At 42.3% G+C, this 23,473-nt stretch overlaps 1 protein-coding gene across 1 annotated transcript; it reads left to right on the top strand.

Annotated features, from left to right (window-relative positions):
- The first annotated feature begins 7,698 nt into the window (after positions 1–7,698).
- LOC122548662 (interleukin-20 receptor subunit alpha-like) lies at positions 7,699–14,057 on the top strand. Its single transcript, XM_043687495.1, has 6 exons — positions 7,699–7,772; positions 10,699–10,822; positions 10,947–11,122; positions 12,768–12,940; positions 13,029–13,188; positions 13,276–14,057. The coding sequence occupies exons 1-6, from the start codon at positions 7,706–7,708 to the stop codon at positions 13,941–13,943; spliced, it is 1,368 nt and encodes a 455-aa protein (XP_043543430.1). The 5' UTR covers positions 7,699–7,705; the 3' UTR covers positions 13,944–14,057.
- Positions 14,058–23,473: the final 9,416 nt, after the last annotated feature.

Genomic DNA, 23,473 nt, shown 5'->3' on the forward strand with positions numbered 1-23,473 from the left:
CCTTCATCCCCACCATCATCCACCTATTGTACTCTTTGCTACCTTCTCCCCAGCCTCACCCCCCTCCCATCTATCTCTCCACCCCGGAGACTCCCTGCCTTCATTCCTGATGAAGGGCTTTTGCCTGAAACATCGATTTTCCTGCTCCTCGGATGCTGCCTGACCTGCTGTGTTTTTACAGCACCACTCTAATCTAGACTCTGATTTCCAGCATCTACAGTCCTCAATTTTGACTAATGCCTTCATGTCTCAGGTCCTGATCGAGCGTTGGCAAGTTCTGTGACAGTGTCCCTCAGATCCCCAATCTGTGGAAATGCTGTGCCTCACTCAACTGAAGGAATTAATTTAAGGATGATAGGCATTAGGCCACCAATATATGTCCCGCATATCCCTTCATGACTTCTTCATTTAGTAGCTGAGAGTGTGGAACTGGACAAGCACAGCAAGTCAGGCAGCACTCAAGGAGCAGGAGAATCGACGTTTCAGGGATAAGCCGTTCATCAGGAATGAGGCTTGTGGGCTGGGGTGCTGAGAGATAAGTGGGAAGGGATTGGGCTGGGGGGGATGATAGCTGGCAATGTGATAGTTTGATGAAGGTGGGGGTGAAAGTGAAAGGGAGAGGAAGGTGGAGAGGATAGATGGGAAGGAAGTTGGACGGGTCAAGAATTGGAAGCTTGTGACTGGGATAAGGTGGGGGGAGGGGAAATGAGGAAACTGGTGAAAACACTTCAGAGAACATCTCTGGGACACCACCAACCAACCCCAGCGCCCCGTGGCTATCCCATTCTCAGCTACCTTCCCCCCAGCCCCACCCCCCTCCCATTTATCTCTCAGCCACTCTGGCCCACAAGCCTGATTTTTGATGAAGGGCTTATGCCTCAGACATTCATTCTGTTGCTCCTCAGATGAGGCCTAACCTGCTGTGCTTTTCCAGCACTGCACTCTTGACTCTGATCTCCAGCATCAGCAGTACTCACTTTCTCCCTTCATTTAAAAGCTGTTTGGTATCCAATGGAGGTTGATCTATCTGATTTTCAGGCACATTTTTTGCTCAACAATTTCTCTGTGCCTTTGTTGCGCCACAGTAAATGGTGACCATATCCCCTGCTGTGGCTGGACGTATTGGTCACGGCTGCAATGTAGCCATGTGGGTAAGATCTGAAACAGAACAGGTCCTTAGTAATGGGAGAGGCAGCATTCAGATGCTTTACAGATGGCAGTTTAGAAGAGTCTTCCATAGAGTGCGACATGGATCACTCCATTAAGAAGGATCATGGGATGGCTCCATGTACAACTTTGATATAGGGACCTTATACCAATGAATACGACACAAACCAAGCCATGAAAATAGAGTGGGAGATTTAAAGTGCTGCAAGATTACTGATACCTTGTTCTTTCATCCCACATTCAAGAAAGGTGACATTGTCTAAAGAGCCTTCAAGAGTGGCATGGTGGCTCAGTGGTTAGCACTGTTGCCTCATAATATCAGGGATTCAAACTTGATTCCAGCTTCAGGCAACTGTCTGTGTAGAGTTTGCACATTCTCTCCATGTCTGCATTGGTTTCCACGGGGTGCTCTGGTTTCCTCCCACAATCCAAATATGTCAGGTAGGGTGGATTGGCCATGCTAAATCACCCATAATGTTCTGGGATGTGTAGGTTAGGGACATTAATCAGGGATAGTTATAGGTGATAGGATAGGGGAATGGGTCGGGTTGGGCTAGAAGGCCTGTTTCTACACTGTTTCATTTGAAAAAAGAGATTGAGAGGGGACCTGATTGAGGTTTACAAAATCATGAAGGGTATAGGCAGGGTAGATAGAGATAAGCTTTTTCCCAGGGTGAAGGATTCAATAACGAGAGGTCACGCTTTCAAGGTGAGAGGTGAAAGGTTTAAGGGGTTACACATGGCAAGTACTTTACACAGAGGTTGGTAGGTGTCTGGAACCTGTTGCCAGCAGAGGTGATAGAGGCAGGCACGGTAGATGCATTTAAAATGCGTCTGGACAGATGCATGAGTAGTTGGGGAGCAGAGGGATACAGATGCTTAGGAATTGGGCGACAGGTTTAGATAGTAGATTTGGATCGGCTCACGCTTGGAAGGCTGAAGGGCCTATTCCTGTGCTGTAAATTTTCTTTGTTCTTTGTTATATTTGTTCTGTAGGGATTCTAGTTCTAACTCTAGTAGTTCAAAGAGAGAGAAAATCAGTTCTATGCCTTCGTGAAACCTGAAATCTTGGATTATCATTGTAATTGTGAATTGTGGGCTGCAGGTGACATTTTTAAGGTCACCTTTGATTAATTCTGCTTTATGGAAAGGTTTTTATAAATACATTAAGGACAAAAGGGTAACTAGGTAAAGAATCAAAGATCAGCAAGGCAACCTATGTGTGGAGCCACAGGAGATAGGGGAGATACTAAACGAGTATTTTGCAACAGTGTTTACTGTGAAGAAGGACATAGAAAGTGTAAAATGTAGGGAAATAGATGGTGACATCTTGAAAAATGTCCATATTGCAGAGGAGGAGGTGATGGATGTTTTGAAATGCATAAAAGTGGATAAATCCCCAGGACCTGATCAGGTGTATCCATGAACTCCACAGGAATCTTGGGAAGTGATTGCTGGCCACTTGCTGAGACACTTGATATTCACAGGTGATGTGCCGGAAGACTGGAGGTTGGCTAACGTGGTACTACTATTTAAGAAAGGTGGTAAGGACAAGCCAGGGAACTAAGACTGGTGAGTCTGATGTCAGTGGTGGGCAAGTTGTTGGAGGGAATCCTGAGGGACAGGATGTACATATATTTGGAAAGGCAAGAACTGATTAGGGATAGTCAGCATGGATTTGCACATGGAAAATCATGTCTCACGAACTTGAGTTTTTGGAAGAAGTAACAAATAGCATTGATGAGGGCAGAGCAGTAGACATGATGTATATGGACTTCAGTGAGGTGTTTGACAAGGTTCCCCATGGGAGACTGGTTAGCAAGGAACACAGGGAGAACTAGCCATTTGGATACAGAATTAGCTCAAAGGTAGAAGACAGAGGGTGGTGTTGGAGGGCTGTTTTTCAGAGTGGAGGCCTGTGACCAGTGGAGTGCTGGGTCCATTACTTGTTGTTACTTTAATGATTTGGATGTGAACATAGGAGGTATACTTAATAAGTTTGCAGATGACACCAAAATTGGAGATGAAGAAGGTTACCTCAGAGGACAATGGGATCTTGATCAGATGGTTCAATGGGCTGAGGGGTGGCAGATGGAGTTTAATTTAGATAAATGTGAGGTGCTGCCTTTTGGAAAAACAAATCAAAGCAGGACTTATACACTTAATGATAAGGTCCTAGGGAACAAAAAGACCTTTGGTGTGCAGGTTCATAGCTCCTTGAAAATAGAGGCGCAGGTAGATAGGGTAGTGAAGAAGGCATGTGGTATGCTTTCCTTTATTGGTCAGAGTATTGAGTATAGGATTTAGGAGGTCATGTTGCGGCTGTACAGGACATTGGTTAGGCCACTTTTGGAATATTGCGTGCAATTCTGATTTCCTTCCTATCGGAAGGGTGTTGTGAAGCCTGAAAGGGTTCAGAAAAGATCTACAAGGATGTTGCCAGGATTGGAGGATTTGAGCTATAAGGAGAGGTTGAATAGGCTGTGGCTGTTTTCCCTGAAGCATTGGAGGCTGAGGGGTGACCTTATACAAGTTTATAAAATCATGAGGGATATGGATAGGGTAAATAGGCAAAGTTTTTTCCCTGGTGTGGGTGAATACAGAACTAGAGGGCATAGTTTAGGGTGAGAGGGGAAAGATATAAAAGAGACCTAAGGGAAGCTTTTTCACACGGAAGGTTGTGCATGTATGGAACAAGCTGCCAAAAGAAGTGGTGAAGGCTGGTATAATTAGAGCATTTAAAAGGCATCTGGATGGGTAAATGAATAGGAAAGGTTTAGAGAGATATGGGCCAAATGCTGGCAAATGGGATACATTGGGTTAGGATATCTGGTTGGCATGGATAAGTTGGACCAAAGGGTCTGTTTCCGGACTGTATATCTCTGTGATTCTACGACTATCTTCAATATACAATGACCAATGACGTGGTCATGATTGTTTATGGCCAGCATTTGTATCCTATATAGTTGTACACTTCATGGGTTTCACATACAGAATGCCGTGAATACAGCCTTTCCTGTGAAAGTGCCTGATTGATGTAATTGCCACGTGAAGGGTCTCACATTGCTCACAAGTCAAACCTCTGTGCTTCGACTGAAAAAATACACCCTGCCAATGTTGACATTGTCACAATCATTTACCATTTTCATTGGTATTTGCGAGTCACATGAAGATGGCTGAGAATGCAGGTCAGCTTGGCGCATTGAACCACAGTAACCCATGTCCTCCAATTTACTATCATCTGCCCTCTCTCCTTGTATGTTGAGTTTCGCCCCTTTAACCATTGTTCCCTCTGTATCCCAGCATGCTGCCTCCAATGCCCACAACTGACTTCCTCAACTTCCCTCTCAGACCAGTGGCCCTTGATAACCCTCACTAAAGAAAACCTAAGAGTTCCAGCAATGACCATGACCCCATCCACCCTCAACCCCTGAATGCAGCCCCAGCTGATGGTGTGACCAGTGCCCTGACTGATTTGTGTGCATCTCCCCGACTTACCACTATTCCCTCAGATGGAGTGACCATGACCACACCCAGGCTGCAGTGATATATGGCATCTAACCCTGACCATGTCCAAGCTCTTTACTGATATTAAATATTGCCCATGACCTACTGCAACAGCAATCTCTGACTTGAATGAAGATTACTCTCCTGAGATTCTGTGACTCTGTTAAAACAGTTTCAGTCAATTCTCCTTGTTACTGGGACAATTGGCTAAATCTCAGTCTTTCTTTAACCAGATTCTTATTTTGACAAAAGTACATCTTGATTAAAGCTTCAAAGTCAGTATTACATCATGAGGGTGGCACAGTGGCTCACAGCACCAGGGACTCAGGTTTGATTCCAGCCTTGGCTGACTGTTTGCGCATTCTCTCTGTGGAGTTTGCACATTCTCTCTGTGTCTGCGTGGATTTCCTCTGGGTACTCCGGTTTCCTCCCACAGTCCAAAGATGTTCAGGTCAGGTGAATTGGCCATGCTAAATTGCCCATAGTGTTAGGTGCAATAGTCAGAGGGAAAGACGTCTGGGTGGGTTAGTCTTCGGAGGGTCCGTGTGGACTTGTTGGATCGAAGGGCCTGTTTCCACACTGTAAGGAGTCTAAAAAATGAGGACATTGCCAGCCTATAGGCACAACTGTGTAAAGAAAGAGTAAGATTTAATGATTAGCATTAAGGGTAATTGTTCAAGCATTTTTAAACTGACCTGACATCCCTATTCCCCTGCTTGTAATCCTGATGGAGTTCTGAATCTCTGGAATTGCTCTTTCTAGACCTCACACTCCTGACTGCATTGTGGGCCCTCAGAATTTTCAAGCTGTTTTCGCAATGGCATCATGATTGATTTTTGTTCGAAGTTAGTGACCTCATTATTCTCCACAGAGATTTATTGCCTCCGAAAGCTACTGGCCATTCAAAGGCTCTACAGCTCTCAAGTACTGTCGCTATCACTGGGGGAGATGACTCCAGTCAGTACTATGGCGCATGGGGAGGAGGCAGTCAGAGGATTGCAGTGGATTCCAGGCAGTACGGTGTATACAGCAAGTTTGACAGAGCCAGAGAGGGAGGTTCAAGCAATGAGGAAAAGATGTCAATGTCTAGAACAGGCAGGCTCTGTGTCTGTGGGTGCCCCCTGCAGATATCTCCATTGGCTACGGACTGTCCATTTCGGTGAGAACTGAAATCCTCCTCAACAAGCCAAGCTAAATACCAGGGACATGCTACTTAACTGGCCCTTAAAATGGGAAGCCTTTGGCTTAACTGGGAATAGTTCAGAATAGGACCTCTGTCCTGCACCTTCTCCCTAGTTAAAGAAGTCCCCTTGCCTCACAGCCTATTTCCCAGACATGGATCAGAGAATCAAATTCCACAGTGCACTTGTGCAATGTCCCTGAAGAATCATCTCTGGGAGGGTAGGTGATCTGGAGATGGAGGTGTTTCCTTCTGGGCTGGAGGAAGGGAAGGCAATGGCTTAATGGTATTATCAATAGATTATTAATCCAGAAACTCAGCTAATGCCCTGGGGAAACAGGTTCAAATCCCACCTTGGCAGATGGTGGAATTTGAATTCAATAGAGAATTTGAGATTTATGGGTCTAATGATGACCATGAAGACATTGTTGATTGTCAGGAAGAAAAACTTACCTGGTTCACTAATGCGCTTCAGGGAAGGAAACTGCCATGCTTACCTGGTTTGGCCTGCATATGACTCCAGACCTACAGCAATGTGATTGACTCTTCACTGCCCTCTGGACAATTAGAGATGGGCAATAAAAGTCACCTTGATGCCATGAGTATATTTTTTAACAAGTTCAAGTCTAGGGTTCGATGGGAGAGAGACCATGCTTGTGGATTTTGATGACGGGTGGAGAGAAGGTAGCCATGGTCAATCTTAGGATCCTGACTGCAGCATTGGAGGCTTTTGCTGGAGTAGATCAGGAAATCCAGAATAAAGTCAGGTTTAAGAGCCATGGAGGTGGGTGAGGCAGATGGAAAAATCATATTGTTGGGCAGAATTGAAGGCTTCTGTGGATTTGAAACTTCGAGAGTGGTCAGAGTTAGGGGATAGACAAGGTCTGAAGTGTGGACAGAGGCCTGGGGGTGTCAGAGGCCTCAGCTAGGTCAGGGGTCTCAAGGGAAACTTTAGGGCATGCAGACCATATCTAGAGAAAGTCAGGAGAAGTTAGGATGTGAGAGGGTGAAACGTATATCCGGTCCTTTTGTTGGATAGTGGGGACACACTATCATACTGCTTCCATCCACCAGCTCAATGAAAGGCACACAGCTCCTGGATTCAGCATTATTCACCTCGGCTTCATTGTCAATTTTCCTGAGGGTCAGGAAATCTGGCTGCACTCAGCAGACATTTCCCGGTTGGTACGACATGGCCATCATTAAAAATGACAGTCTCCCTCCATCTAGCATATTGATCACCCACCCATTGCTTTTGCTTAAATCAGAAACCTGCAGATTGGAGGTAAGTTTGGGTCATGATTTGTTTTATCAACACTTTCATTTCCCACCTAAACCAAATCAGCTCATTATTTGAGATTAAACTTCTCTGTTAAATCTTGCTGTCCCTCCACAGATGTTACTTGATCTAATGTGCATATTTGGAATTTTGTTTTATATTTCAGCCTTCCAGCATGTACAGTTTTCAGGTTTCACTCACTAATCCTTTCTATTATATATTAACCTGGCTACTGATGTTGCTAGTGTAAATATCATGTGATAGGTTCTTTATGCATCCTGGTCTCCTACAATATCCTATTGTTAACAGTACATTATAGTACTTGATTAAATTAACGTTTTATTGTCTCATAGCTTTCTTCAAATTTGTCTCTCTGCTGTGCGCATTTTTCCTAAATAATAACAGGGAACTCGTAAAATATTTAGCAGAAGTACATTGTGTTTCAATTCCCCTGTTGTATCTCATAACAATTTGAAAAAGGAAATATGAGGAATTTTAGTTTCATTGTTTGCTGTAAGGTGACTTTCTGGTTTTCAGTTGGATAGTCACAGTGTCTGCTCTAGAATGTAAAGATGGCAGTACAAATGTTCCACATCTTTTTGTGGTTCTTACAAATATTGATTCTATTTAATGGCACAGGTAAGTAAATAATCCTTTATAATATTTTTTAAATGCCCGGAGCTGCATGTTAGATAATTTTTAAAAAATTCAGGTTCCACCTGCTTTATCTCCAAAGAAGTTTCTGCATGAAACATTATTGCACTTCTGACAATATTATTTTGATTTTTTTTCCTGCAGTTTAACTTCAGTTCTGCCTTTCGAATATTACAATTAATAACCAGGGCGTGTTAGTTCAGGTTAAAAATACCAGCAAGTATGAGTGCAGATATATTGTATTAGTGTAACTATTAATCTCAATATCAAAGATAATTTCTTCTTTTCATTATATTAGCCAAAACAAACCCAAATTGAAGCCAAAAGATTTTACTTCCAAAGTTTTAAAACTGTTGCTATCTTAAGATTTGGGGAATTTTCTGATAATGAAACTGTCCACACAAAATGAAAGCTTTTGAATAACTTGATAGAAATTTTATTTTGATAACCTCTTAAATTCTAGATTAGCTGTGAGTATATTATTGAACGGTAACATTTACAATTTACTATAAACTTGGAGTTGGATATTTAATATACTATTAAGTCACACAATTGATAGAGATTGCTTGAGCATCTTTCTTATCTTATTTCATTTACTATCAGTCTAAGCTGAGATGCTAGAGTATCCTCATTACCCATTCTCACCAGCAGGGCATCCAAATCATTTAAAGGTCCTGTGATGAATACACTGTGGTAGAATATCCCACTGTAATTTACCACTTGGTCAGTCACAGTATTCTAATCTATTCTGATGCCGAAACAAAAGGTGGGCAGAAAGGTTGGAGGAGGGGCAAAATGATGAAGCAACATGGAGGGAGTGGACGGAGATAGGTTGGTGAGGTTCGTTCAACTGTGAACTACAAATTCCTGAGAAACAGAGAGGAGCACACCTTACCTTTGAAGGATATCACCCAAAGCAGAATAAAAGGGAGCTTTTTATACATATATAACTGTCAGCTCCTTCAGAATTATAATCAGGGTACTATGTATACTGTTGGTCATCAATCATCATTTTAAAAGATTCTGCCAATCCACATTCCCCTCCAAGCCATACTGAACTTGTTTGGAAATATATCACCTCTTCCTCACTCTCATTGGGTCAAGATCCTAGGGCTCCCTCCCCAACAGCACTGTGAGTGTCCCGACATGCTGACAACTGCAGCAGTTCAATAGGCGGCATACCACCACCTTCTCCATGGTAATTAGGGATCGGTAATTAATGTTGGCCTAGCTAGCATTGCTCACATCCAATGGATGAATTTAAAAAGTCCCTATTTCTAGTTACTCAGTTGAATGAAAATCATCCAGGTTGTCTCGTGCATTATGTATAAAAACTACCTTTTTATTTTTCTGCATTTTTGATATTAGACTGAAATTTGGAAAGGACCGTTTTAAAAATCCAAAGATTATGGGAGGAATTACTATGCTTTTAAAAGCAATGAACCAACACATATTGTAAGCAATGTTCACACTGCCAAGTATTCGACCAGTAGGGGAAAATTAGTTGCAGATGAATTGGCATTAGCGGGTTTGAATGGATGAGAATTGGCTAGCAATCAATCTGTACAGTGGTGACCATTTGTCAATGACAAAGGTCCTCACCTGTCAATCTATGCTTTTGGTTCCTGGATAGTGGAACAGCTTGTGGGTGTGAATGAAATGGCCAAAAGCCTTCAAACCTCCGCAAAGGTGAGGCAATGTAAGCCCCTTTCAGTAAAATTATCTAAAGCCTTATTTCCCCTCACTGATTTCTGTAAGTTTGAATTTTGACCAATAAATCAGACACTTTATAATTTGTAAACCACTCATTCTGTACCTCATGTGAGGTAGCAACAGTACCTGGAGAAGAGAAATTGAAGATCCGCAAAACTTGTAAAGCAAAAAGGATTATCTCAGTGAATCTAGTGGACAGGGGCCTTTCCACTTTTTCCCTCTACCCATTATACCATCATTTTTGCGTATTTGCAGATGTGCAGAGGGAGTTTTATAATGAGGATAGAGTTTTAACTAGAAGAGTTATAGGTCAACAGTTCATAGTTGTTGACCTGCATCTAGAACCTATTCATTTGTGATAAATAGTTATTCTTGTGAAGTACAGAAACATGGTTCATGCTTTTTGTTACCTGGGTCTAAAAAAGTTTAGTAAATTGGGGAACTTCGTGCACTTCAATCATTTCTTTAACATTTATGATGGTTCTGGGAATAGTGGGGCTTGATTTCCAGTGTACTTCCCGGTGAGGCATAACAGATGCTTAATATTATCTTCACTAGTACAGTGGTGAATTAGCAAATAAAAATATAAACATTCTAATAAATGTGTAGATATATGCTTTAAAAGGCCACAAGAAAAATATTAAAGGTGTCAGGAAGTATGGAGAGAGAGCAAAAGTACAGCATTGAAATAAGAGATGGGCCATGATCATATTGAATAGTTGAGCTGTCTTGATGGGCTGAATGGCCTACTCCTGCCTGATTTTCAATATTTTGATGTTTTCCTCTACACTATTTACAAAGGACACCATACATCACCTCTGAATAGCTAGCATTTTGATTGCAATAACATTGGCATGAATTATAATTTTTAAAAATATCCTTGTGATTTATTTAATTTATTTACGATTTTCAAAGTAGTTACACTCATATTGATATATAAACACACGAGTAGTACATATCAGGTGCATGCTGCTATTAATATGTCCAAGTACTAATCTCAAGATTACATTGAATGAAGTGAAATCTGTTTTACCCTCTAAAACAACATAAGTCTACATTTTGATGTATTGGTCTTGGTCAATATTCACCCCTCACCTACCACAACTGACCATGTGAGAGATGAGCATTGAAATTTATACTGTGTAGTCCTTGACTCTGATCCAAGATAGAGACTGTAAGCTCTCTTTCTTCATTTCAGCTATGAAAGAACCTAAAGAGCCACAAGATGTGAAATTCGTTTCCCAGAATTTCCAAAACATACTTCACTGGAAAACAAGAAATGAGACGGAAAATATCATTACATACTTTGTGCAACATCGACTGTATGTATTTTAACAAGATGGTCCAAATTTTATGGCAAAACAAATGACTTCTTTTTCAACTTTTTGTAATATCATTATGACAGTATAAATGAAGAAACAATAAATGCTAATTCTCTTATTGCAGAAATGGGAAACCCTGGTTAAACAAAACAGATTGTTGGGGCATCAAGGAAACTTTCTGTGACCTCACACAAGAGACAAATCCATTTTATGAAAAATTTTTTGCAAGAGTGAGAGCAAACTCATTTAATGAATTCTCAAACTGGACAGAAAGTGAGGCATTTTGCCCAATGACAGACAGTAAGTATGTTTCTCACTAACACTGAATATAATTTAACATTTTATCTCAATGCTGTTCATTGTTACAATGGACTATTAAATATGACCAGAGAACCTTAGTGTTCAGAAGTCTTTGTTTTATTACTAAATTCAATACAATGTATTCCATCCGAACTTCCTCTTCTGTATTCCGTCACAGCAGTACTCAGGTCAGTAGGGGGAGAGCTTTGGGTTGGGATTCACTTCACTGCCAGAAGGCATCTTCCATTTTCCAATGTTACTTTTGTGCATCATGTTATTAATAACTATTGATGATGTATGTACTTCACTAAGATTTAAAATAACAAAACTTGATTAAGAACAGGAGGATAATTTTCAACTCTGTTTAGACAGTAATGGACTGTGTTGAGTACCATTGTTAATAATGTGTCTTGTGTTACATAGCTGGGTGGAGTTATTGTCCATCAAACCCAACTGCCTTCAAACTAAGCTCCAATGTGTAATGCTGAACTGACTTCCAAACAGTGGGACTGAATAGAATCTTTGGTCTATAGCTTGGTATCGTATAAAGACGGGGTCCTCCTTGTCCTCACCTCCTACCCCACCAGTCTCCACATCCAATTCATCATCCTTAAATGCTTCCGCCAACTCCAACTAGACCCCAACACCAAGAACAAGAACATCTTCCCCTCCCCATTCCTCTCTGCCTTCCGCAAGGGTTGCTCCCTTCACCAGTCCTTGGTTTGTGCTACTCTCCCCACCAACACCCCCGAACTCCCAGGTACCTTCCCCTGCAACCGGAAAAGATGCAAAACCTGCCAGCACACCATCCCCTCACCTCCATCCAGGGCCCCACACAGTCCTTCCAGGTGAGACAAAGGTTCACCTGTCTCTCCTCCAACCTAGTTTATTGCATCAGGTGTTCCCAATGTGATCTCTCTACATCGGGAGACCAAGCGTAAATTAAGAGAACGATTCACCGAGCATCTCAGTGAGGCCCATGGGGCTGACCTGAGCTCCTAGCCACCGCCCATTTCAATTTCCCTTCGCACTCTCTCTCTGATATGATCATCCTTGGCCTCCTCCACTGTCACAACAAATCAGACCGCAAGTTGGAGGAACAACACCTCATCTTCCACCTGGGCAGCCTACAATATGGTGGACTCAACACTGAGTTCTCCAATTTCAAATAACCTCCCTCCCATCACCTGACTCCCTTCCCAACCCCTCACCCCACCCTTCCATTCCTCTCATCGACCCTTTCTTCTAGCCACCAATTGGATTCATTCCTCCAATCGACCAATCAGATCGTACCCTCTACCCATGTTCATCAATCCCCATCTCACCACCCTGACCCCCAGTCCCTTTATCTGCAGCTCCCTCTACACCCACTCCCAGTCCTGAAGAAGTCTGAAATGTCAACTTCTCCACCTCGTGATGCTGCCTGGCTTGCTGAGTTCTTCCAGCCTCCTGTTTGGATTCCAGCATCTGCAGTTTTTTTTCTCTCTAGCCACGTTATTAAAAGGTGCATCCGGACCATGAGTGTACTTGAATGCTCAATAAAATTAGGTATTAATTGAAAGTTATGTTTAAATTAAAGTTTATGGTATTAGCACTGGTAGCAAAAAGCCATGTTATGACAATGCCATCATTATTTTTGACACAGCACTCATTGGCCCTGCAGAGACAGAGGTGATTTCCTTTGAAACATCAACCCTTGTTAAGGTGATTGCTCCCTGCACAGTGTTAAAAAAACAGAGTGGCAGCCTGAAATCAGTGGAAGATATATATCACAAAGTAAAATATGATATAACAGTGTCAGTCAAAGCACAGGATCAGGTAAGGGTTTTGCCTTTTTTTATTTTTTATTTCATTAATTGAATGTATAATGAGATTATTACTCACTAATTATTCACCTAACTGTCAGATTGGTTCAGAGCAGCTGAGGACTTATATTACTAACAATAAAACATTTGGGATCCATCACTTAAGTCCTGGAACAACCTACTGTGTTTCTGTTCAAATAAGGGTTCCACTCTACAGTATGGTTGGTAAACCAAGTAAAGAACAATGTGAGACTCTAACAAGTGAGTAGCCCAGTTTGTTTCACTGTTTCAATACAGGTACTTCAGTGATATTTAACATGCATTAACTCACTGTGTTCTAATCCACAGGGCCAAAAACTAGAATAATCCACTTAGTGATAATCTGTTCAGCATGTGGGGCACTAATCCTGGTTACACTTTCAATTTACTTATACTTTAAGTACTTCAATGCCCCTGAAACACAACTACCTGCAATGTTGACAACCTGGAATAGGAAGGAGCTAGAAAGTGCTGTGTTTATACCTCAAATTATTGAATCAACAAATATTGCCAAATGGGAATTTACAAAAGCCTCAAAATATCCTAGACTTCCACTGTTACAAAATAGACATGAAGCACATGTGCAGCATTGTAAAAAATACATCAACATTGAATCTTCAGGTAGGTTCAGAAACAGAGATTTTGACCATAACTCTACGCATCAGGGTACCATTATATTTTATGAGTACCTTGAGCAGCCTCAATTTATTTGTTCTGAATACACACAGTTAGACGCAGAACCTGACACTTCATTATATGTAGACCAGCAAGAAGAGAACATCAGGTTGCAATGGACTTCCCCAGACTGCTGCCAATGCCATTCCAAAAAGGAATTCCAGGTTCTGGAGACAGGACCTTTTCAAAAAACAACAGAGATTTCTGCACCTGGATATCCAGACTACGTCAATGAAGACTTGTGCGAGAATCCAATTTTGAAGAACTGGGGACTGATCATCCAACAAATGGATATAGTTTGAAATTTTTATAAATGCAAAGTCTCAAATAAAAGACATTTTACCTGGACCAGAGTAAGCACTGTAAATTTGTAGGCCTTAAACCTGGGAGATTTTAGTTATTTCTAAAATTTTGTTAAAAAAATCAAGATCCAGAAGAGTCTTTAACCTATCAAAGCTCTGTTCTCCTGCTGTAAAATGTAACTGAATTTTCCATGGTCGTCATATATTCGTGCTCACTGCATTGCTGGTATTAACATTCTAAGTTAACGCGTTTATCCTATTCATTTACAATACATTCATTTAAATAATTCATCATATTCTCCCCTAATTGGTCTCATTCAAAGTTGTAAACCTTGAGCATTTCTAACTTTATTTTTTGGTAACCTATCTGCTTTACTGGCATTGACTTTGTCAGTATTTGTTCACTTTAATCTAGACATTCCTTGGTGTGTCAAACCCTCATATCAGAACTGAGTACCCTGCCAATTATAAGAAATCCTTTACTACAGGCTGAAATAAAAAAGTACTTTTCCATGTAGCCGCTTGGAAAAGGCACTATATTGTGGAACCAAAAGTGATCCTTAGAAGGGAAAGAAAGAAAGACTTGCTCTTAACATAAATAAAAACAAAATTCTGTGGATACTGAAAATCTGAAATGAAAATTGTGCTGTTAATATTCAGTAGGTCTGGCAGCATAGAGTCACAGGGATGTACAGCATGGGAATAGATCTTTTGGTCCAACCCATCCATGCTGACCAGATATCCCAACCCAATCTAGTCCCACCTACCGACACCCAGCCCATATCCCTCCAAACCCTTCCTATTCATATACCCATCCAAATGCCTTTTAAATGTTGCAGTTGTACCAACCTCCATCACTTTCTCTGGCAGCTCATTCCATATATGTACCATCCTTTGTGTGAAAAAGTTGGCCCTGAGGTCTCTTTTATATCTTTCCCCTCACACTCTAAACTTATTCCTTATACTTCTAGACTCCCCGACCCCAGGGAAAAGACTTTGTCTATTTATCCTATTCATGCCGCTCATGATTTTATTAACCTCTATAAGGTCACCCCTCAGCCTCCCGTGTTCCAGGGAAAACAGCCCCAGCCTGTTCAGCCTCTCCCTACAGCTCAAATCCTCCAATCCTGGCAACATTCTTGTGAATCTTTTCTGAACCCTTTCAAGTTTCACAACATTCTTCCGATAGGAAGGAGACCAGAATTGCACGCAATACTCCAAAAGTGGACTAACCAATATCCTATATAGCCTCCCAACATGGCCTCCGAACTCCTGTCCTCAAAACACTGACTAATAAAGGAAAGCATTATCAAATACCTTCTTCGCTATCCTATCTACCTGCAACTCCACTTTCAAGGAGCTATGAACCTGCACTTCAGGTCTCTTTGTTCAGCAACACTCCCTAGGACCTTACCGTTAAGTGTATAAGTCCTGCTAAGATTTGCTTTCCAAAATTCAGCACCTCACATTTATCTAAATTAAATTCCATCTGCCACTTCTCAGCCCATTGGCCCATCTGATCAAGATCCTGTTGTAATCTGAAGTGACCTTCTTCGCTGTCCACTACACCTCCAATTTTAACGTAGTGGACCCAGCACCGATCCTTGTGGCACTCCACTGGTCACAGGCCTCCAGTCTGAAAAACAACCCTCCACCACCACCCTCTGTCTTCTACCATTTGAGCCAGTTCTGTATCCAAATGGCTAGTTCTCCCTGTATTCCATGAGATCCAGCCTTGCTAACCAGTCTCCCATGGGGAACCTTGTCGAATGCCTTACTGAAGTCCATATAGATCACATCTACTGTTCTGCCCTCATCAATCCTCTTTGTTACTTCTTCAAAAAACTCAATCAAGTTTGTGAGACATGATTTCTCTCACACAAAGCCATGTTGACTATCCCTAATCAATCCTTGCCTTTCCAAATACATTTACATCCTGTCCCTCAGGATTCCCTCCAACAACTTGCCCAACATTGATGTCAGGGTCACTGGTCTATAGTTCCCTGCCTTAACCTTAACACCCTTTTTAAACAGTGGCACCATGTTAGCCAACCTCTAGGCTTGTGGCACCTCACCTGTGACTATTGATGATGCAGATATGTCAGATATGTCAGCAAGGGGACCAGCAATCACATCCCACAGAGTTCTAGGGTACACCTGATTGCGTCCTGGGGATTTATCCACCTTTATGCATTTCAAGACATCCAGCACCTCCTCCTCTGTAATATGGACATTTTTCAAGATGTCACCATCAATTTCCCTACATTCTATATCTTCCATGTCCTTTTTCAACGTAAATATTGATGCAAAATACTCGTTTAGTATCTCCCCCATCTCCTGTGGCTACACACAAAGACTGCTTTTCTGATCTTTGAGGGGCCCTATTCTTTCCCTCGTTACCATTTTCTCCTTAATGTATCGGTAAAAACCCTGTGGATTCTCCTTAACTCGGTTTGCAATTTTGTGGAGACAGATAAACAAACTGATGTTGTGAGTTCAAGATGCCTCTTCTTCAGAACTGCATTTATTTAGATCTTTTAACAGACATTTGATGTTTCAAAGTACTTTCAAAACATCATCACTGACTTGGTGAAAGAGACATGGCAGTAAATGTGCACTCAGCAAACTCCCACTATGAACATTGTGATAATGATCTGGTAATCAACTGTGCTTGAGTCTGGGAGGGTCACAGCTCAGTTGACTGGTTTGTGATGCAGTATGATGCTAACAGCAAAGGTTCTTTATCCCACACCAGCTGAAGTCACTGTGAAGGTTCCACCTCACCCCTCACCTAAGCTACGGTGGTCTGCAGGTTAAACCACTGCCAGTTGTGTCTCTCTAATGAGACAGCAGGCCTATGGCAGCTTCATATTTTAACTGAAATATAAGCATGAACCATGCTATCGGGGAAACTCTCAACCCTTATCTCCAATGTAGTTAGTGTGAGATCATGTACATCAACCTGAGAGAGTAGCCAGATTCTTGGTTTAAATTTTCATCCCAAAAACAGCACCGCTGTCATTGCAGTGCTCATTCAGTACTTCATGCACTGAACTTTGTAGTCAAGTCCTGTAGTGGGACTTGAATCAGAGATAAGTGTGTTAACAATTATGTCAAAAATCACACAACATCAGATTATAGTCCAACAGGTTTAATTGAAAGCACACTAGCTTTCGGAGTGTCGCTCCTTCATCAGGTGTCAGTGGAGGGCTCAATCCTAACACACAGAATTTATAGCAAAAATTTACAGTGTGACATAACTGAAAGTCTACATTGAAAAATTGATTGTCTGTTAAGCCTTTCATCTGTTAGAATATCATGATTGTTTCACTTCTTTTATGTGTAAAACACAAAACCTTTTTTTAAAAAGTTGCATTCTCAGGTTAGCTGTTAACAATGGTGATAGCTAGACAATATGTTGAAGGTAAAAATCCTCCCCCACTCACCCATTGTACTCTATGCTACTCTCTCCCCACCCCCACCCTCCTCTAGCTTATCTCTCCACACTTCAGGCTCTCTGCCTTTATTCCTGATGAAGGGCTTTTGCCCGAAACGTCGATTTTGCTAAAGCTCCTCGATGCTGCCTGAACTGCTGTGCTCTTCCAGCACCATTGATCCAGAAGATGTTGAAGGTGTTGGCCCCCTGTGTTCTCTGTCTATGCCATGATGTTTAGATTGATTCTAATCTAAAAAGTGAGATAACGGAGTTTAACATAAATGCATGCAGTTTTTGAGCAAAGTACAATGTAACCCTGCAAGTCATACACTTATGTCATACACTGTGGCAAAAATTGTCATAAATTTATAGGCTCCTACCAACTCACCAGCGCTACAGGTATTCCTCTCCTCTCACTCCTACCAAGACTGCACTCACTGGCTGTTCCTACTCCATCATTTGTGTGAAAAGACAAACTTCACCTCTTTCATTCTGATAACAACTTGTGAAATGTGAATGTGCAAGGGCCTAGTCTTGGACAGCAGATCATTCAACATCTAAAAAGAGACGTGTTAAAATTTCAAGTCTAGAGTTTACATTCAGTTCTTATATTGCAGCTAAAAGCATGTTTTTCATTCCAAGAAGTGTTGAGTGATTTCTGACATTTCCAGTATTTGCACATTCTTTTTTCTTTTTATATGTAATAATATAAACATCCAGCAAGAGGCATAAGGTCTTGGAGACACTCATTTATCGAGTTACTCACTGGTATGGGAAGAAACATAATATATCACCTTAGCACTGAGTTCCTTGAATTTGTGATGAATAGTTTGACTCCAAAATGGTGACTTCAACACGTCTAACACAATCCATGCCAGACATTATTTGGTAAAAGCATCAGTGCATGTAATAAATCCTCCAAAAGTACACAGAGTAGATACATTGTGACATCCATCAATGCCGAACTCAGATTTGGGAATGGTGCTAGCATTTTGGAGCTCAACACTCCAACTAAAACTGTCTCTTAAACTTGCACAGCGTAACACATGCTGGAAGGTAGCCCACCCAGCTCCAACTCTCCCAATACAATTCAAAGGGATCATCAACTGATCACTAGTCAGTTGGTGATATTGGCAGTTACTGTGACTATAGAAGTGATTGATTGTTCCTAGAGTTCTTCAAACATGCTAAAATCTACAGTGGTGACTCTTGATAAAGGACGTTATCTTTGAGATTCAGCACAGACCACTTGCTATGGAGTCATACAGCACAGATACAGATCCTTTGGTTCAACCTGTTTGTGCCAACCAGAAATCCCAATCTGACCTAGTCCCATTTGCCAGCATTTGGCCCATATATCTTCAAACCCTTGCTATTCACATGCTCATCCAGATGCCTTTTAAATGTTGTAATTGGACCTGCTTCCATGACTTCCCCTGGCAAGTCGTTCTGTATGCCCACCACCCTCTGCATGAAAAAGTTAACTCTTGGGTCTTTTTTAAATCTCTAATTTTGGACTCTCTCACTCGAAAAATAACCTTGGCTATTCACCCTATCCATAACCCTTGTGATTTTATAAACCTTTAAAAGATTACCCCTTAGCCTCCCAAAGTCTAAGGAGAAAAAGCAACAGCCTATTTAGTGTAGCCCTCTAACTCAAGCCCTCCAGTTCCAGCAGCATTCTTGTAAATATTTTCTGCACCCACTCAAGTTTAACAACCTTCTTCTTGTAGAAGAATGACCAGATTTAAATGCAGTATTCCAAAAGTGGCCTCACCAATGTCCTGTGCAGCTGCAACATGATGTTCCAATTTCTATACTCAATACATTAGCCAATGAAGGCAAGCATGCCAAATGCTTTCTTCACCAACCTGTCTATTTGCAGCTCCATTCTCAAGAAACTATGCGCATGCACCTCTCGGTCTCTTTGTTTGGCAACACTCCCTAGGGCCCTTACATTAACTGTATTGCCTTACCAATTTATCATGTCGATCTAAATTAAATTCCATTTGCCAATCCTCAGCCCATTAGCCCATCTGATCATGTCCCATTGTACTCTGAGATAACCTTACTGTCCACTTCACTATGTAGTTTGGTGTCATCTGCAAATGTACTAACCATACTCCTCTGTTCACATCCAAAACATTTACAGGGGAACCTCGATTATCTGAATGAGATGGGCGGGCACTATTTTGTTCGGATAATCGATTATTTGGTTAATCAATTAATGCCTTTCCTCTGGGGCTCGGAGTTTTTAAAGTCTGCTCCCCATTCAGGAGACTGCAGCAGCACACAGCACGCGAACCCCCGACCCAAACACTGCCCACTGCCTCCTACCCGACCCCCAACCCAGTCCGTCCAACACCACCCCCACCCACACGAATCCCCTGTTCACCCCACCTCTCCGGGGCAGCCGGACTCTACATCAACAACATGACTGCTGCTGCTGCTGCTGCTGCTGCTACTGCTACTGCTGCTGCCTTTGTAGGCTAAGTCTCCAGTTAGCGCACACACACGCACACCATTTTAGACAGTTTCCACGTTTGCCCTGTACAGGACAATGTTGGAGAGAGTAGCTGGGGGGACAGTTGGTTAGGGTACATCCCTCTGTAGAACTCCAGGGAAAGTGTGGGGAGAGAAAGAGAGCGGGAGGTTAGTCATTTGGAGACGATGCCTGTTTAATCACGGTAAACAAAAGACGCAATTACTATTGGAAACAAGTCTTTGCTGTAATGTTTCTATCCGGACCTCGAGATCTCCTTCGGATAATCCGATTTTCGGATAATTGGTATTCGGTAAATCGAGGTTCCTCTGTATATAAGTGACAAAAGCAGTGGACCCAGCACCGATCCTTATGGCACACCACTGGTCACAGTCCTCCAGGCTGAAAAGCAATCCTCCTCCACCACCCTCTGTCTACTACCTTGAAGCTAATTTTGTATCCAATTGGCTAGTTTCCCCCAGATCCCATGTGATCGAACCTTGCTAACAAGTCTACAATGTGGAACCTTGTCAAACGCTTTGTTAAAGTCCATATAGACAACGTCTATTGTTCTGTGTTCGTCAATCTTCTTTCTCATTTTATTAAAAAACTCAAGGTCCTGAAACACGATTTCCCACAGACAAAGCCATTTGACTATCCCTAATCAATCCTTACCTTTCCAAATGCATGTAAATCCTGTCCCTCCAAATTCCCTCCAACAACTTCCCTACCATTGACATAAGGCTCATTGGCCTATAGTTCCCTGGCTTGTCCTTACCACTTTTCTTAAATAAAACCACCACATTAGCCACCCTCCAGTCTTCTGCCACCTCAGCTGTGGCTGTCGATGATATAAATACTTCGGCAAGGTATTCAGCAATCTCTTCCCTGGCTTCTCATAAAGTTCTGGGAAACACCTGATCAGGTCCCAAGGATTTATTTACCTTTATACATTTTAAGACCTCCAGCACCTCTGCTTCTGCATTATAAACTCTTTTTGAGACATCACTATTTATTTCCCCAAGCTTCCTAGCTTCTGCAATAAACACTGAAGTGAAATATTTGGTTAGTACCCCACCCATCTCAGGTGGTTCCACACAGATGGTCATGTTGATCTTTAAGGGATCCTATTCTCTCCCTAATTACTCTTTTGCCCTTAAGGTACTTTTAGAATTTCTTTGGATTCTCCTTAACTCTATTTGCCAAAACTATCTCATGTCCCCTTTTTACCATCCTGATTCCTCACAGAAGTATATTCCTACTGCCCTCATACTCCTATAGGGATTCACTAAATCCAAGTTATCTATAGATATATGCTTCCTTCTTTTTCTTCACCTGAGCGTCAATTTGTCTAGTCATCCAGCATTCTCTACACATACTTACTTTGCCCTTCATATTAACTGAACTGTCATTATCTAATTCTTAAAGGCCTTCCATTTTCCAACAGTCTCTTTACCTGTAAATAGCCTCCTGCAATAAACTTTTGAAAGTTCCTGCCTAATACTGTCAAAATTGACCTTTAGAATAAAACCTAAAGTGCTGGAAAAATAAGCAGATCTGGAAGTTTAGTAACATGAGAAATGAGGAACAGAGAATGACAGCAAGTGACAGAGAGAGAAACACACCTCAGAATACACAATCAGAATTAGATGTTAAAAGATAACAAAATTAAAATCTCCGGATGGGATTTTAAATGGATCTGATTGATATGGGCTGTGGCAACGTGTGTAAGAGAACCAGGAAACAAGCTTTTTCTTATTTGACCCTGGGATGCGAGCATCATTAGTGAAGCCAGCATTTAATGGCTGTCCCTAATTGGCGAGAAGGCAGGTGAGAGTCAATCACATTGCTGTAAGTCTGGAGACACACATAGGCTAGACAAAGTAAGCACGACAGTTTCCTTCGCTAAGTGACATTAATGAAACAGATGGATGTTTTCCCCAACAATGGTTTTGTGGTCATCAGCAGATTCTAAATTCCAGATTTTTTTTTGCTTGAATTCAAACTTTGCCATTTACCATGCTGGGATTTGAACCTGGATCCCCACAATATTACCTGGGTCTCCAGCTTAATAGTTTATTGACAATACCACTAGGCCATCTTGGCATCAGGTGCATTGCGCTCCATCTTTTATGTTTTTCATGAGTGGCATAGTGAGATTCTCATTTGGCATCGGTGAGATGTCAATTGATGGGGATGATTGCTTGTTAACAGATACCTTGTGAACATCACAACTCACCTCAATAATATTCAGCTTCCCATACTACCAAATTTGCCAAACAAGCTTGATATTTGGACAACCTGACATGGAAGTGTGTAACTGGCAGATTCAGCTCACTGCTTGTCCCTGCTGGGGTCAGTGAGGTACCCATCAGTCAAGGGCAGCCTCCCATTCCTGTCCAGGGGTTTGGCCATGGTCAGACATCCAGTCAGAGTTTCTCAGTCAGGGACACCTTGCATCTGCAGTCCAAAGAGCAGACCATGGTCAGTCCTGTGGCTCCTATGGCATCTTAAGGCGAATGCCCATTCATAAACACCAGTCAGTGGTTTGAGCAGAACTTGTCTGGAGCTGTCCAGTCAAGGAGTAGACCACATTTAGTCAGTTCACTCTGCCATAGGATCTAAGGGAGCAAATGAACTGGAGCTCACCACAGATTGGAAGTGCTGTGTAATGATTGAGAGTGATGGCAGGATTTCTGGAAGTGGAATGAAGAGTGGTACTTTCTCAGTCAGCGGGATGTGGATGTCTGGGTGTCCCTGCAAGCGCAGTCCTGTTCTCCTCCTGCAAGGGTGGGGATTCTCTCCTCATGGAGGATAAGGACATGGATGTCAGGCACATTCTCCACTCTGCCCTGGAATGGGCTATGTTCTCTTGTAATGAGAAAATTAGGGCGGGGGAGGTGAGTTGGCAATACGGCAGTTAGGGCCGGGCATATGGGGCAAAGGTGGTGAAACGTACTGAAGGGCTGAAGAGGGAGCTCAGAGGGCATTCATGCAGGAAGCTAAGGGGCAAGAATGGGTGAGAGGAAGCAACAATGAGAGTGGTGGGACAAGAGGCTTAATGGGAGGTTTGTGTGTGGCACTAATAGTGTGAGTGTGAGATGGCAGACTGAAAGGTGTGGCACTTACCTGGCAGAATGGAGTAGGTCATTAACCTTTTTTCCCATACTGCTGGCTGCTCCTGGAGATGGCACGGACCCGAGTGACAACGTCAGAGTAGCTTGGCACAGGCTGGTGAGATGGCCTCCTTCAGTACCCCGACAGTGAAACAAAATGCCATCCTACATTTCTCCAACATCTTATGCATATGTTGCTGATCAAGAAGGGCAACTTCGGGATACCAGTGCTCATCCGGGCACACTGTGTGGTACTTTAAAGATGGTGCAGGGGATGCAGTGCTCAGTGTATTTTGCCAGAGCGGCGAGGAGAGAAGGAGTGGTGAAGCGAGGGCTGCCGGGAAGGGTGAGTTTTCCCGCATTAAAAGGGTCTTACCTCGCAAGTCTGGCCGCCATTTGCTGAGATGTGCGAGAGAGGAGCAAAAGACTTCTGGGGAGTCATATATACTTGTGTGGTTGCTTTACCCGAAACACTACTCGGATAGTGTCTCCCATC

This window comes from Chiloscyllium plagiosum, chromosome 3, assembly GCF_004010195.1.
Source record: "Chiloscyllium plagiosum isolate BGI_BamShark_2017 chromosome 3, ASM401019v2, whole genome shotgun sequence".
NCBI lineage: Eukaryota > Metazoa > Chordata > Chondrichthyes > Orectolobiformes > Hemiscylliidae > Chiloscyllium > Chiloscyllium plagiosum.

Coding starts and splice junctions, on each gene's coding strand:
- LOC122548662 (XM_043687495.1), top strand. CDS start 7,706: ATGGCAGTACAAATGTTCCACATCTTTTTGTGGTTCTTACAAATATTG. Junction 7,773..10,698: donor GATTCTATTTAATGGCACAG/GTAAGTAAATAA, acceptor TCTTCATTTCAG/CTATGAAAGAACCTAAAGAG. Junction 11,123..12,767: donor ATTTTGCCCAATGACAGACA/GTAAGTATGTTT, acceptor TTTTTGACACAG/CACTCATTGGCCCTGCAGAG.